Source organism: Helianthus annuus, chromosome 10 (assembly GCF_002127325.2).
Source record: "Helianthus annuus cultivar XRQ/B chromosome 10, HanXRQr2.0-SUNRISE, whole genome shotgun sequence".
Classification (NCBI taxonomy): Eukaryota; Viridiplantae; Streptophyta; class Magnoliopsida; order Asterales; family Asteraceae; genus Helianthus; species Helianthus annuus.
The window spans coordinates 108137443-108155455 of NC_035442.2; the positions used below are offsets into that span (position 1 = coordinate 108137443).

General features: G+C 35.8%; 1 protein-coding gene and 1 long non-coding RNA gene across 2 annotated transcripts; both read right to left on the reverse strand.

The window, feature by feature from the left end:
* Window positions 1-6089: 6089 nt before the first annotated feature.
* On the reverse strand, window positions 6090-7489 carry LOC118482835. Its single transcript, XR_004868984.1, has 3 exons — window positions 7378-7489; window positions 6852-6905; window positions 6090-6373 (listed from the first exon to the last, which is right to left on the reverse strand). It is a non-coding gene; the product is annotated as an uncharacterized LOC118482835 (long non-coding RNA).
* Window positions 7490-11393: 3904 nt separating this feature from the next.
* On the reverse strand, window positions 11394-18013 carry LOC110881899. The gene is made up of 7 exons (XM_022130039.1): window positions 17999-18013; window positions 17466-17597; window positions 12776-12952; window positions 12507-12668; window positions 12374-12427; window positions 12138-12269; window positions 11394-11780 (listed from the first exon to the last, which is right to left on the reverse strand). Exons 1-7 carry the CDS (start codon window positions 18011-18013, stop codon window positions 11394-11396), a joined length of 1059 nt encoding a protein of 352 aa, XP_021985731.1.

Sequence of the window (18013 nt, forward strand, 5' to 3'; positions counted from 1 at the left end):
AGAACCCACATTCCATTCCATTATGTTCCAATTTACACACAATTATCCTATCAAGCATTTCATCGAACATCTAGTGTGCGTCACATTAATAAAGCATAATGTACAACATTTAAAGCATAACTCCCTACTTCATCCTATGTGCCATCAATAATCACTCTAGTTCTAACAATTCCTTTAGCCTACATAAATTTAACTAGCATTCAGATATTGCAATTAAAATTACATATCAAAACCACACATAATCATAATCTCTATAATCCTCCTACTCATAGCATAACTTCACAAGATGGGTTTTGTAAGATTCCTTTCAATTATACTAGAATCAAGCATGATTTCTATTCTAGGGAGTAACCCTAACATCTAATTAACACAAATCATTCCACGAATTTAAGATTGGGTCGAAACCCTTTCTCTAAAATTCGCCAAATTCAGAAATTCGACTTACCACTCCACTAGAAATGATTGGATGATTAAAACTTTAGAACATGCAGTGAGTAATCTTTGATTTCTCCTTGTCAATTGGTGAATTTTTTCAAGAACAAGGGTAAACCCTTGTTCCCTGCTCCTGATCGAACCCAAAACACGCACAGGGTGTGGGTTTTGTGATTTGAACATAATTAAACCCTTCTTAATTATAATTTACATATTACCCCCTTAAGACTTGTTAAATTTTGATTTGAAAACCTCCCATGATTTAATTTATCCATTTTTCATTTATTCTAGTATTAAAATAAATTTTGGGGTGTTATAAGTCTACCCCCCTTAAAAGAGGTTTCGTCCCCGAAACCTGGACATACAACAATTTAAAACGTGTAGATACCAAAAAGAAATGGATAGTGCTCCCTCATCTCGTCTTCCGCTTCCCACGTGAGTTCTGACCCTTTTCGGTGCCGCCATTGTACCAACACTTGCCGAACAGCTTTGTTGCGGAGATTCTTCACCTTGAAGTCTTTAATGGCTATGGGTCTTTCGACATAGTTCAACCCCTCGTCCAGCTCGATGTCATCGAGAGGTACTAATGCTGTGTCATCCGCAAGACACTTTCTCAATTGCGACACGTGGAAGGTATTGTGAATCCCGTCTAGAGCAGGCGGTAGTTCTAATCGATATGCAACCCTTCCGTCCCGAGCCAAGACTTTAAACGGTCCGATGTAACGAGGACCTAACTTACCCCGTTTGCGAAAACGGATTATACCTTTCCATGGGGACACTTTCAGTAGAACAAAATCTCCGACTTGGAATTCAATAGGACGCCTTCTCTTGTCCGCATAAGCTTTTTGCCGATCTTGGGCTGCTTTCAATCTAGATCTAACCAATTCAATATTTTCATTTGTTACTGCTATTAAATCACTTGGCGCAATCTCTCTTTGCGCTACTTCACCCCAACATACGAGGGTTCTACATTTTCTCCCGTATAGTAGTTCGTAAGGTGCCATTGAATACCACTATGGTAACTATTATTATAAGAAAATTCAACTAATGGTAAATGGTCATCCCAACTTCCCCCGAAATCTAAGGCACATACCCTCAGCATATCAACAAGTGTTTGAATGGTTCTTTCTGACTGGCCGTCAGTTTGAGGGTGGTAGGCGGTACTTATGTGTAACTTCGTACCCACACTCTCGTGAAACTTTTGCCAGTAACGAGAAGTAAATCTAGTGTCCCGATCCAAGACAATTGACACGGGCACCCCGTGACGAGATATGATCTCATTCATATAAATTTCTGTTAATCTCTCGGAAGAGTAAGCTTCTTTTATGGGCAGGAAGTAGGCGCTTTTTGTAAGTCGGTCTACGATTACCCATATTGTATCATGCCCTTTCTTTGTTTTAGGAAGCTTGGTTATCAAATTCATCGTTAGTTCCTCCCACTTCCATACCGGTATCTCCAAGGGTTGTAATTTCCCGTATGGCTTTTGATGTTCTGCTTTCACTTGGGAGCATGTTAAGCATTTCGCGACGTATTTGACTATATCACGCTTCATGCCCGGCCACCAATAATCGGTTTTCAAGTCCCGATACATCTTTGTAGCCCCGGGGTGGACCGAATATCGTGATTTATGTGCCTCGTCGAGTAGAGCGGCCTTGACTTCGCAGAATCGTGGTATCCAAATTCGGCCGAATCGCGTCTTATGTCCGGTCGAATTTTCTTCTAGTTTATCGATTACACCTTTTAATCGTTCTCTCTTCAGGTCTTCCGCTCCGAGCGACTTTACTTGAGATTCACGTATCGTCTCGAGTAATCGTGGCGTAACTATCATCTTCATGGATTTTACCCGAAGGGGAGACGGATACTCTTTTCGGCTTAACGCATCGGCTACCACATTTGCTTTTCCTGGGTGATATAGAATATCACAATCATAATCTTTGATAAGTTCCAACCATCTCCGCTGCCTCATATTTAGGTCTTTCTGTTCAAAGAAGTATTTAGGCTTTTGTGATCCGAATAAATTGTGCATCTCGTGCCATACAAATAATGTCTCCAAATCTTTAAAGCAAATACTACCGCTGCTAATTCTAGATCGTGGGTTGGGTAGTTCACTTCATGCGGCTTCAATTGTCGTGTAGCATAAGCGATAACCCTTCCCCTTTGCATTAAAACGCAGCCTGAGCCCTGATGTGAAGCGTCAGAATAGACCACCAGGTCTTCAGTCCCATCCGGTAATGTCAAGACCGGGGGACGTGATAGTTTCTCCTTTAACAGTTGAAAGGCCTCGTCCTGTTCTTTACCCCACACAAACTTCTCTTTCTTCCTCGTCAGTTTTGTTAATGGTAAGGCTATCTTTGAAAAATCCTGTATGAAACGTCTGTAGTATCCCGCGAGGCCCAGAAAACTTCTTATTTCAGTCGGGTTCTTTGGAGAAACCCACTTCATTACGGCATCAATTTTTGACGGATCTACCAAGACGCTCTCCGAGTTGATTACATGCCCCAGAAACTGCACTTCTCTGAGCCAAAAGGCGCATTTTGAAAATTTCGCGTAGAGTTTCTCCTTGCGGAGAACTTCGAGTACTTCACGCAAGTGCTTTACATGCTCAGCTTTGCTTCGCGAATAGACTAAGATATCATCTATAAACACGATTACTGATTTGTCTAACATGGGTCGGCACACTCGGTTCATAAGATCCATAAACGCAGCCGGCGCATTCGTCAATCCAAACGACATGACCAAGAATTCGTAATGCCCATAACGGGTTCTAAACGCGGTCTTTGGAATATCTCCTTCCCGTACCCTAACTTGATGGTACCCCGAACGTAGGTCTATCTTCGAGAACCAACTCGCCCCTTGTAATTGATCAAAAAGATTATCAATTCTAGGTAAAGGGTAGCGGTTCTTTATGGTTAGCTTATTTAATTCTCTATAGTCAACACACATGCGCATCGGCCCGTCTTTCTTTTTAACAAATAGGACAGGTGCTCCCCAAGGCGACACACTTGGGCGTATGAAGCCCTTATCTAGAAGATCTTGTAATTGTGTCATTAATTCCCGCATCTCAGTGGGAGCCAACCTATAGGGAGCCTTCGCCACCGGTTTCGCACCCGGATTCAATTCGATACGAAATTCTACTTCTCGCTCGGGAGGGAGTCCCGGCAATTCTTCCGGAAATACATCTGGAAATTCGTTCACAATTTCGACGTCTTCAAACTTCAGGGAGCCTTGTTAAGTATCTACCACGTAAGCCAAGTATGCCCTACTCCCATTAAGTACACACTTAATGGCTTGAACGAGAGTACATAACTTCGCCTCCACTTTTCTTTCGCCTTGTATGTTTAATCGCCTTCCACTTGGAGATTGGAGAAGTATAGTTTTGGTTTCACAATTTATCTCCGCGTGGTTTTTAGACATCCAATCCATACCCACTATTACTTTAAATTCCCCCAGGATCATATGTATGAGATCGATAGCAAACTCCTCATCTTCAATGGTTAATTTACAATTCTTACATATTTCGTGCAACAAATAATTTTTACTATCTGCTATTTCTACTTCTAAGGGCATCGACATTCGTTCAATCTTAAAGGAAGGATGTTGTACGATTTCACTAGAGATAAACGACATAGTGGCTCCGGTATCAAACAAGACATAAACCGGTATGGAGTTTATTAGAAAGATACCTGAGACCACATTCGGCTGGGATTTGGCTTCTTCAGATGTGATTTGAAACATTCTCCCCTTCGCCCTAGAACCCTCTTGCTTCTTATCTTCTTTCCTTGACTCTTGCTGAAGCTTCGGGCATTCCGATTTGATATGCCCCCTTTCAAAACAATTGAAACAAGTCTTCGGGTTGTTCGGGCATTGATGAGACGAATGCCCCTCCTTACCGCATTTGTAGCACCCCTTTTTGCCCAACAAACACTCTCCGGTATGGAGCTTCCCACAAGTCTTGCATGGAGTAATTCCACCTTTTGACTTACCCTTCCTTCCTTGATCCTGAAACTTCCCTTTTTTAGATGGACTAGAACTTACACCCCTTTCACTTGGTCTCTTTTCACCTCGCTCTTCTTGCCTTTTAATTTCAATCTCTCTATCCCGTGCTAAATTAATGAGCTCATCGAGGGTTTCACATTTTGAGGGAGTTATGAACTCTCTAATTTCCGCCTTTAACACGCCATAGAAGCGATTTATCTTCATTCTTTCGGTTGTTACCAAATCCCCACAGAACTTCATCTTATCCATGAAAGCATTTGATATTTCGTTTACTGACTCATTTTTCTGCCGGAGGCGTAAGAAATCCTCCTGAATCTTGTCGATAGCCGACTGAGGACAATGATATCTCATGAAGGGCTCTTTGAACTCTTGCCAAGTCATAATTTGAAGTCTATCTTCGCCTATTTCCTTACTGTGCGCATCCCACCAATCTTTCGCTTGATGGGTTAGTTGACCGGTAGCGAACATCACTTGATCTTCCTTGTCGCACCGACTTCGTATAAATACCGCCTCAATATTCGAAATCCATCTTTGACATTCGATTGGATCGATTTTACCGTCATACGTTGTTGGATGGCATGCCACAAAATCTTTATATGTGCATCTTCGTTCCTTGCCTTTACTTTTGGACCCCTCAATTAGTTCTTTCAATTCCTCGATCTTACTGGTCATCATAGCATCCACGACTCCCAAAACTCGGCTTTCTACTTCTTGAGCTAATCGGGGAAGATTAGCTTGCATAACCCCTTCCGCTACTTCTGTGACTCTGCTCTCAAATACTTCTTGTCTAACCATATCATCGTTATCATCCTCATTGACGTTTCTTGCATCAGCCATCTACACATTGTCATACTCATATTCAACACAAATAACAAGCTTTCATTACATCATAGTTCATTAATCCATGTTTACTTCATCCGCATTCCCATATTTTAGACTTTACTCGCTTTTTAAATTTTCATTATTCGTTTATATCATTCGACTCGTCACCTTCGACTCCTCCGAGTCCATCCCTTCATAATTACTATTTGTGGTTCCCCACATCTATGAAGCCTGATATGGACTTCTCGTAACAATTTAATATGCTTTCAAATAATACGGAAACTTAGAATGTGAAAAACAAAACAAATCAGCGAACTGAACCTACGCTAGTCGTCGGCGACGACAGCGAAGCCCGTCGGCGACGACTTTTAAAAACGTGCGTTGGGTGAAAAACCCCGTAGGCAGGAACTTAGGCCGTCGGCCAAGTGAGGGCGTCGGCGACGGACGGGTAGGGCGTCGGCGACGGCTTTCCCTTGATCATTTCGCTGTAATTTCATTTTTTTATGTTTTAATCCATTTCCAGGTCTGTTACCAGCTGCTCGGGTTCCGGAACTTCTTATTTTACTTTCCTTGTCATCCATAATCTACTTGATTCTTTAAACTTATACCATAATACGCTATTCATGCTCATACCAATCAAATACTTAAAAACCTTACCTCATAGGCGATCCTTAAGCGAGCACACTTTTGCACGAGCCTTCGGTTTGAGTTCAAGCACTATTACTCTTGCTCGAATCCCTCAAACCTAGGCTCTGATACCAACTTGTAAGGTCCGCTTTTTCCATAATGATAAATTACTTACAAAAATAATTTTTCAGACATCAAAATACCCACTTTGATACATAATAAAAATTTTACAAAAATTGGGCATGACCCGTTCGTAAAACGAACATGCTCCCTGTTTTTAACATAATAGACAACATCCGTCTACGACCCTATTAGCATTAAACTACCCCAAACAAAGATAACAAGTTTTCAAGTGTATGACTTCTAACAAGATTAAACAAAATAACAAGACATGGACCCAAAAAGTAAGCATATAAACTAGCGGAAGCGCTTGGTAAAATAAGGCATGGACACGTGCTCGCTCTAAATCTCCAGATCGCCTAAAGTGGAGTTTTACCTACATTAACAACCAAATTTTTAAAGATTAGTTATCACACTTGTTAAATCATAATTCTTTCCTTTTAGTTCCATCCATACAAGAACTTTTATCCTTTTTACGCATTCGACTACCCAAGTAATTGGGTTTTGGCATAAACACTCTCATTGAGAGTTAAGCATACACGTTCGACCCGTTTTATTGGGTTATTTGCTTTCAACATAACTCTTCATTCTATCCGCATAACGGATTCAGCTTTCAACATTCATTATAGCATTCGAAACCACCTGTTCAAACGGATGGCATCCATCTCTACTTGACACGATTCAATTTAAATCGGTCAAAATGTATAGCTTAACACAACTTTCGTTAGCATAACCAAATCCACAAAGGATTTGCTATTAACTTGCTATTTACCATGATTGTCTTACAAGAATGGTTTTACGTCAAATTAAGTAAAAAGAAAATTTAACAAAGATTTGTATGCAACGGAACATACCTCGGTCTTGTGATCCTTCCGGTTTCTTAGAATTTGAACTTTCTTCCTTCACGCCTATAACAACACATTCAATCCTTCGTTTAGAACCCACATTCCATTCCATTATGTTCCAAGTTACACACAATTATCCTATCAAGCATTTCATCGAACATCTAGTGTGCGTCACATTAATAAAGCATAATGTACAACATTTAAAGCATAACTCACTACTTCATCCTATGTGCCATCAATAATCACTCTAGTTCTAACAATTCCTTTAGCCTACATAAATTTAACTAGCATTCAGATATTGCAATTAAAATTACATATCAAAACCACACATAATCATAATCTCTATAATCCTCCTACTCATAGCATAACTTCACAAGATGGGTTTTGTAAGATTCCTTTCAATAAACTAGAATCAAGCATGATTTCTATTCTAGGGAGTAACTCTAACATCTAATTAACACAAATCATTCCACGAATTTAAGATTGGGTCGAAACCCTTTCTCTAAAATTCGCCAAATTTAGAAATTTGACTTACCACTCCACTAGAAATGCTTGGATGATTGAAACTTTAGAACATGCAGTGAGTAATCTTTGATTTCTCCTTGTCAATTGGTGAATTTTTGCAAGAACAAGGGTAAACCCTTGTTTCCCTGCTCCTGATCGAACCCAGAACACGCACAGGGTGTGGGTTTGTGATTTGAACATAATTAAACCCTTCTTAATTATAATTTACATATTACCCCCTTAAGACTTGTTAAATTTTGATTTGAAAACCTCCCATGATTTAATTTATCCATTTTCCATTTATTCTAGTATTAAAATAAATTTTGGGGTGTTACACATCGCCGCCACAAGGGAGCTAAACAGCTCGCTAGAATCGGGTGAAACTCGTCGGATTCCTTGTTTTTTGTTGTATCTTATCATCACCATGACCAAACTTTTTATCCATGGGTTGCAACGCGGCTTGTTGCCCGTTTACCTACCGTTTTATTGTAATTCGTTGTTTTTGTCAATGATATTATAAATTATAAATTAGGAAGATTTTGATGTTTCATGAAATGTACTCCATGCATAGGGAGTTTTTCAAAAAAAAATTCTAATCTTTCACTTCTAACCCAATGGTTTCCATTTTTTTCATATTAAGTTTTTTGTTGTTTTTTTTTTTTTTGCTTTTAACACAAAACTTTTTATTTTTTTGCAATTTAACCCCAACACATTTTTATTTTCAACTTTGATCCACGTATTTTTCATCTTTTACAAATTTTTTGTTTTACGTTTCGTTCTAATTTTACGAGTAAACACGTCGTAACGTACGTGTGGGTTTAGAAGTTTTTTTTACTATTTTTTCCCATTTGACAAGACCGTCACAACGCGCTTATGTTCCCTGTTTGACAGGTTCATCGCAACGCGCGTGGTCTTAGATCGACTTAGTTACTCTTTTCTATTTTTACATTTCAGTCTAATTTTTTTTGCATTAACATGTCGCAACTGACATACGTGGTTCAACGATTTTACGTATGCTTTTCGTTCGGTGTTATTTTTTCCTTTTTATTTATTTTGTTTTTACGAGTTTTTTCGGTGTTGTTGGTCGCTTATAGTTGTGTAGCATTAGTGCTACTTGGCACGGTCTATGCCCCCGCCGCAACACGGGGGCCCTTAATACTAGTTAAAAAAGAATAACCAGAAAAAGGGAACGTCAAGTCCTTACCGAAAACACAACGAATGGGAACTCAAGCTCCTCTCCCCCTCTCTTCTTGCGTGCAGCTGGAAAATGACCGGGGGAGTCAGCCATCATAAATCCTATTAGGATTCTCCGTAATCCCCAAGTTTCACCAACTATACACTAGGGCCCATGGACTTTTTATTTCACAACTTTTTACCAAAGCTACTCGTGGACCTGCATTTTATTCTCACTTTATCCGCAAAACTAATATAACAACATACTCTGGATGTTCGTGATGTTACAAAGCTTTTCGTTTTTCTAAGTTGACTTGTGTTAAAAGTTTTTAACACGTGTGTTGGAAAAAGTAACTGGTTAGACCAAATTGTTTCAAGCTTAATTATTTTCTAAATAATTATTTCTAATACACTTGTTAGAAAATTTAAACCTTTTTTAAACTTATTATTTTACAATAATATTCTTTTCTAACATGATCCTTAAAAAAAAGTACATGAAACGTCTAAAGCCTTTGGTTAAAACAATAAACCACATATAACATGTGTGTTAGACTTTTAATTAGTTTTTCTTTTATTTTCACATAATATTCCGATATGCCCATTGGTGGCATGCACCATTACCTTTTCAGGATTATGGTTTCCTTATAGTTCTTAGTATTACTGGTTGCAACTTGTTTCCTTATAGTTCTTAGTATTACTGATTGCAACTTGTGATTGTTTATGTGACACGAACCAGCCCACACCAAAGATGTAAACACAAGTCAAAAGACATTCAAGCGTCGAAGAAAAATCGACCTCGGTAGAATCTCTCTCCGAAATCCCGAGTGACAAAATTTTGCTTAACCAACTTCTAACACACCATTATCCATAAATAGTAAATATGTTTGATTTTAGAATTTGTTATTTTTTATTTATTTATTTATTTATTTATTTTTTTTTGTAAAAAAGGCTAGAGCAACTAGGGTGTAAACAAGCCTAGAGGCTAGAGAGCTACTTGTTATCGGCTCGATTAAAAGTTCGAACGAGCCGAGCTTTAACGAGCTCGAGCTCAAGTCTGTAATAGAGATCATTTAGTTATCGAGCCCGAGCTCGAGCCTGAGATTAAACAAAATTTTACTTTTTTATATATAGGGCATGTTTGGGTAAGCTTTTTGAAAAGTCATAAGCTCTAAAATGATGTTTGGCAAAGAGGGTGTATGTGGGGGGGAAAAGCCAATAAGTCAATAAGTCACAAAATCCTGACTTTTCCAAGAAGCCAATAAGTCAATAAGTTGTTTCAATAAGCTTACCCAAACATGCCCATAGTATAATAATCTATACTATATTATAATGCATGATGGAGGGGTATTTTAAGATACCCAAAAAAATAAGAACTTTCCCTCCTTTATTTATAGAAAGACCCCACGAGGGTAGTTTGGTCTTTTAAATATTATCTATTTTTTAGCATGTAAACTTATTACACTTAAAGTCCTGAGGTTTTAACAAAATTATAGACAATTAGTTATAATTCACCCCTCCACAACAAATAATTTTCTTACTTATTCTTAACATATCTTATAAACTATAATGTTTTAAAAAAAAAAAAAAATCCAAAGGCACCATGACAACCTACTCATTTTTGTCGACGTTTCTATAGTTGTATTATTCAGTATTGACATGCGGATTAAAAGGTACAAGTAGATAATACCTTATTGTACACGTGATTAAAGCCCAACGTACTTGATCATTATCATATAATGTTTAATAGCTAAACCGAACTAAATAATTAATCTATCATATATTGTTTATCTATACTGTATATTGAATGGATACAAATATAATTTCACCAGATTAGTTAAATACAAGTTTTAAACCACAAGTTACAAGCCTTTGAAGCATACATGGATTTTTTGGCGGCCAAATCTGTTCCACTTCTCTAGCATCCATATTTTGAACTCCCACTCCCCATATCAAACCCCTATTATCATGCATTATTCTTTTCATTTGTAGAGAGAGAACGAAATACTAGAGAGGGAGAAAATCGGAGGGTTCCAACCACCGGCGGTTGCAATGGTGGAAGGGTATTTAGAGTGACGAAACGTGGATAGGTCGGTACAATCACAAACCCTGACGGCGGCGCTAGGATTTCGCCATGTTTAATGGGGTTTGTAACTGGTGGAAGGACAAGTACCACAATGCAAAATGTCACCCCCGCCGCATCGCGCAGGCACCATGCTTGTGATGATAACATTAGCGAGCCGAGCTCAAGCCGAGCTTTGACTCGTTTAAGCGATATTGAAGCAAACTCGAGCTGAGCTATTAGATTGTTTGAGGTTGTTCTCAAAATAGCTCGAGCCAAGCTCAAGCTTTGGGTTTAACTCGCGAGCCGAGCTCGAGCTCAAATAAGTAGGCTCAAACTGAGCCGAGCTCAAGCTCGAGCTTCATAAAAACATGACGAGCCGAGCTTGAGCCTAGTGGGGCTCGGGTTCGGCCCGGCTTGTTTACACCCCTAATAGCAGCGACTTGTCGTTTCTATTAAGAAAAAATATTTTAATAAATGTTTTTTAGCAAATATATATTAGTTTTATTTTTCATTTAAATTTTAACACAAACTTGTGTCGTGTCTGCAAACTTTTCAAAAGGGACGAAACACAAAGGGACGATTTTTGTTGTCTATAAGGACAAAGATATAGAAAAAATTTAATAGAGTCGACATGTTGTCTCTATAGAGAAAACAGTCTATAGAGACGCATTTCATCCATGTCATGTACTCTCTAAAAGTTGTTTTTCTTCTAGTGAACATACAAAACAATTATGCACTAAAAGAGCAAATATTATCACGATTGTTACACTTCTCTTGCAAAAAGTTCATCCTTAACTTGTAACAGCCATTAGTTAGCACATTGGATTATTGCGACCCCCCGGACCTCCGTAGAGGAACACGGGTTCAGGGACATGTCTTGTCAATAGATATGCGTCGTAGCAGCTCCACTCATCGGAGCTAACGAACATCGTTTCAGGATCTGGTTGCCTTGGTGGATTCGAATTTGCTTCTATCAGCATCCCTGTGATTGTTCCAGAGCGTCTAAATACGTGGTCAGAAAACTGTCCATTGCCCATGGCGGTTTCTGTGTGTGGATGGGTTCCCACCTTCTGGCTGTAGACTTCACCTCCCCACCGGACTGAGGTGGCTTGATATTTCATTAACTGAAAAATGTCGCCAGGCCAGTACCCAACTTCCTTGTCGTTGAATTTAAACCACCAGTTATTTGTGTTTGGATCCTACATAATGTACAAAGTTATACCAAAATGTAAGCTAGGGTTTAAGTTTTAAGCAAAACAATATGGAGTTTGCTTGCCACACCAAGGAACTCCAAAAAAATATTGTCATAACTTGCATGAGTTCTATGTGTATCTCAGGGGTGCACGGGCTACCCCTTAATTTTCTCAGCGTAGTGCAAGATACCTCTGAGGCTCTGAATGTACGGTAACTATAAAAAAATATTCGTTTTATTAATGTATAGTAAAATAAAATTTTGGGATACCCCTGGATTTTTCTTCTACATCAGTTGTTGTTTGCATAGTGGCAAATTGCTACAAGTACTTCCAAAAAAGTTCAACGGATACACTTTTACTCACCTTGGAGATTTGAATTGAGATTTCAGCTCCATAATATGGATCAAGATCTCCTCCCAAAAGGATCTCGTGAGATGTCTGAACGAACCCAGGACATGTGAGATCAAAGCAGCCTGTATTTCTCATGCCATCAACCTGTAACGTGTGGATTTGTTAAACTCGATAGAAGTCGTCAATACAACATTGTGAAACTTTGATGGATTATACAGAATACCCAACATGAAAAATATATGACTTACACTCCAGTATGCAAATAAGCGGGTTTTAGCATCGTTGTAAACAAACGGGTTTACCTGAGATCATCAAATAATGTATTTCATATGAATATTGTGACACCAAGTACTAATTATAAAATGAGTAAGAAACACTTACTGCCCATCCGGCTTGTGCAGTCTCAAAGGCTGTTAAAGGGCCATTCCTAAGCATAACTTGAGAACTACTATAGTCACCGACCGATTCAACATAGGGTTTCCATACTTTTATGTTGCCTTTAGCTCCCGAGTAACTGTATATTTCGGTTAGAGCCACTGAAAACTATAGATACAAGTTAGAAAAAGACTGAGACATAATCATATGTATGAGATTACTCAAAAATTAAGATGAAAGTGGTGGGATACCGAGTGACTTGGGGTTACAATGACCTTCCTGGGATGGCTATAGCTATTAGTTTGATGATTGTTTGAGGATCTACGAATTGGGATTGTTCCGTTTGGGCAACTTCCATACTGCAACCATACTTGTGATGGCAACTTGGAAGAACTAGAGTTTTGCATAGTCCTTGGTGTATGCTCGGTTGGATCAAGATGGCTGGACTTCATCTGAAACATAGATATCATGTATTCATAGTTGTTAACCCATGCTTTATATTTACTCTTCCAATCAACAGATACATATGTATTCATATGAAGGTTAGAATGGTCAACGTTTTATAGATATAACATCAAATCACATAAAAACACATATATACAATGTTTTGATTACTGCCTCAGTTCATTTGCTGAACTAGCCGTCTTACTCACTGGTTTGTTGGTTGGATCGGTTTAAACACTGGTTGAAATAAATTAATAAGTGAATATCTAAACATAAAAATATATAACAAATATAAAATAAAATATGCTTTATTTTGTGTGAGTTTGTAATATTAACAGTTAATTGCCAAGATTGTCCTTTATCTTTATACCATTTCTCAAGCGTTGTCATTTATGTTTAAAATTGATGAGTTTTATACTTTATATTTTTAAAATCCTGCACGTTATGTCCTTTAGGCCTAACCTAGTTAATTTTTTCAGTTAAAAATCTGATCATGTGCTGGCACATGAGGGTAACTTTGTCCTTTCACCTTTAGGGGACTAATTATATAAATAAATAACTTAAATAAAAAAAATTCATTTATCTCCCTGTATACTTCATCTTTCTCCCTCTACACTTTAACCAGACCACCACCACAATCTCCTTCACCACCACCACCTTTTTCAACCATAAACACCACCACCATAACCTCCTTCCACCACCGTCACCACCACCACTACATCATCCTTCCACCACCGCCGCATGTTTCTACCATAACCACCAACCCACCACGACTTCAACGGCACCATCGCTACCCATCCTCCTCCACTACCACCACCAAAATTTCTTCCAACCACAAACCTCCAAATTTTCAGATTCAAATCACAACAATTTAGGGATTAGTTAAAAAAACCCATCTCGCAAATCCCCTAGAACTAGGTTAAATCTAAAAGTACCGATTAGATATTTAAAGAATCGTTGCTGATGATTAACGAACTGATGTTGATCAGTTCTATTATGTCTCACCGAACAACTATTAATGATTAAAGTACTGATGTTGAACATATTCTAGGGTTTATAGGTTTCGAGTTTCATATGGTGGTGTTTTGTTTCCGAGTAAGGTGATCTGCATTTGCTTTGATGGTGGTTGGTGGGGAAATGGTGGGCGGCTGTTGGTGGTGGTTTTTGATGGTTGATAGAGGCGATTGTTGGTGGTGTTGGATACGGGTAGATAGAGATGTAGAGAAAGAGGGTAGATAGAGAGGGATGTAGGCATTTGTTTATGGGGCAATGGTGGGCGGCAGTTGATGGTTGATGGAGGCGGTTATTGTTAGTGGTGGAGGAGGTGAAGAGGGGTAGAGAGAGAGGTTAGAAACAATATATATATATATATATATATATATATATATATATATATATATATATATATATATATATATATATATATATGGTAGGGTTCTAGAATGAACACTAGGTTAAGAGTGAACCGTGTGAACTAATCTGGGCCATTGGATTACATCATCTGGAGATTTTTAAACAATGGCAAGATTGTAATTATAATGTTGTAACTCCCCTTTAAAATAAATGACAGAAGGGTATTTGTGTCTTTTGTAAATTGCATTTATTAAACAATATAATCAAAATACCTGAAATTTCGCTAATTTCCGTATATACAAGATACATAGTTGTTAGTGTATACACATGTGTACAGTCTCGCTAGTATCAGTTTATACAATATACACAGCTATTAGTTTATACACATGTGTATAGTCTCGCTAACTATCAGTTTATACAAGATACACAGCTATTAGTTCATACACATGTGTACAGTCTTTTATACGTCTGTGTATTATATTCAGAAATTGTTACATATGTGCATATTAACAACATATAGTATATTAGGCATGCACACGAGTAGATTCATATAAAAATTATGAAATAAATGAAAATGAAACATATCACATGTGTGCAAAAATAAATAACTTCATCACATATTCAAACAAAAATATTAATGCCCAAAAATAATTACAATTTCAATCTCAGATAAATTTTTTAATGTTTATTGAAAATTATAAAAAGTTAAAAACAATGTATTATGATGTCTATATATACGGATAATAAAAGAAAAACAATATTCAAGTTAAAACTAAAACAAAATCTACGGATAAAGAAATAATGGAGAAATAATTAAAAATTAGAGAGAGAGAGAGAGAGAGAGAGAGAGAGAGAGAAAGAGAGTTAAGAGATGAGAAAATTAGGAGATTTTAATTAAACATACTTGGGTAATGTCAATCTTACCCTTTTAATCTAAAAAATGATTAAGTGTCAAGATTAGTTCACTCAGTTCACTCTCAAGAAGTTGTTCACTCTTGATCCTAATCCTATATATATATATATATATATATATATATATATATATATATATATATATATATAGAGGAGAGTTCAAATGAGAAGAATTTTTTTTAAGAAAAAGAAAGAAGAATTTTTAACCAATAAGAATGTTTTATTTTGTTTCATTAATATTTATATTTAATATTATTGTAAGGGTATATTGGTAAACTTAAATAGATCATTAATTAGTAGTCTTCATATTTAATTAACTACATTAAATTTGTAACCTATTTTAAATATATATATATATATGTATATATATATATTGAAAAAATAATACTTTAGAATGTAGAATAAGTTACGAGATGTGTAGGATAAATTACGAGTTGTGTATAATAAATTTCGATATGTGAAGGATACATTTCAATATGTATAGGATAAATTTCAAAATGTGTAGAATAAATTTTGATATGTGAAGGCAAATTTTTTTATTGTAGAGAATGATAGTATTTATGACTAATTAATTAGTCAAATATAATAATAAATAAGAATGAAAAAAGTATCCGATATTTTACAATTTTAGCCTTTGTTCTTTTTCTTCTCAATTAATTTTTCTTCTTAAATAAACCTCCCCCTATATATGTGTATATATATATATATATATTAAAACATTTTTATTTTTGTTTTATTTGTTAAAACATTTTTATTAAATGGGTAAAAGACTACAGTACTCTTTTGTAATTTGATTTAACCCAAAAAAATAACTGGATTAGGCCTAAAGGAAATAACGTGCAAAATTTTAAAACATAAAAAATAAAACTCATCAATTTTAAACACAAAGAATATCATCCAAAAAAATATAAACATAAAGGACAATCTTTGCAATTCACTCAATCATTAATAAAGCATCAAATCTTTAATAACAAAGGTGGTGTAAATAGATCATTAAGTGGTATTTAATTTTTTAAGGTAAAAAACAACAAAAAAATAATAATTGAAATCTGATCTGACTACTAGCTGGATGGTTTAAATACACATTACGTAACACACCATTTATGTGTCCGGTTTTTTGTTCGATAAACCAGTCCTTTAAAATACTATGTATATTAGTTTCATTTGAACTTATGTCTTTTGAAAATCAGTGTTTTCTACGAGTTGAATAAACTCATGTATTACACAGGTCAAATAAAATGTAATCAGTTAATATATACAGTCTTTAAGATAATTATTTAAAAATGAACTTTGACGTGACAATTATAAATTATGCTAAGTTATTTTAAAACATTTTGTTTTCAACTGGGTATTTATTTTTTTAATGTAATTGATAAATCTTAATTCAATTTAAGTGTACTTAGTCCTTTAAATATATTTTTACCATTAATTTAAGTTGCAATTATAAATATAAATCCATATAAAATATTAAGAACTAAAACTTGGATTTACCAACTAACTTCTTTATTCTATAACATATTGTTTTGATTTACTACCTAACTTTTTAGGGTGTGGGGTTATGGTTGAGACATGATTTGTCACCTAAGAACATGAATGGAAGGCTACACTCTACCATAGTTTGCATGGATTAAACCATGACAACTATGGTCCTCCTTTCCATTTTTCAACAAATCATTTCATTTTTCTTTAGACAAAGATAAATTAAAATAAATAAGAGGGTAGTGGTTTGGGATATGACCACACCCTTTGGATAGTGGTTTTGGATAGTGGATTAGATGTGGGTTACATGGCACTAACATGAAGAGTCATGAGGGTCATGATCATACCATATAGCCTAACATATTGTATTTTTACCATTTAAACCATCCAACCAATTGTATATTAAATAAATAAATCACTCATAATAAAAACAGTTATTATTATTCTTTCTATATTTAATATTTTAACCAATATAATTCTGAACTTGATGATATTTGAAAACTTAATTGAAGCTTTCAAGTAAAATATAATTAGTTTATTTAGTTATTTGAAGACTTAAAAAATAGTTATTTGAAACTTAAATAACTATCCATAATTAAATAATGTGTAATCTACATTTTAATTAAATTTATATTAAGTAATTAAAAATATTTTCTTTTAATATCATTATTTAATAGATAAGATAGAAGAGGTAGAATTAACTTTTGTGTCGGCCCGGCTTGGGTCGGCGTTTTCTGTGTTAATGAAAGTTACTTTTAAAAAAAAATAAATAAATACTAAAATACTATTTGAATTGTCTAGTGGGTAAAGTGTGAATAACACCTGAATGGTATGATTTTTCAGAAGCGGATGATCGAAAGCCGGTTGTTTGTATATGTCAACGCAGTCGACTATATCTCCATCTTTAACCTATATAAACATTTTATTTGACAATTAACAAAATAATTTAAAGGGTAGATACAAACAAACTGGTATGCTAGAAAACACAAACAAGGTGATAAGAAAACACTAAAAGCATATAATCAGAATAACCCAAAAAACAGAAAAAATAAATAATTAAACAAAATAAAAGAGTACAAGAACCCATACCCGAATTGTTTTTATTACATGTCTTTTGGGGATGTTTGTTTTCTTTGACGTGACAAGTGATGTTAACATCAATAGAAAAACGATTATAAGCTTGAATTGCATGTTTCAAATGGATGTGAATTAACACGAAAAATGGTGCCAATTATTTATATTCAAACAATGTAACTAGATTTTCGTAACATGAATAAGATTATGTAATATACTTTCATAGGGCAATTAACCTTTTCAACCACCAT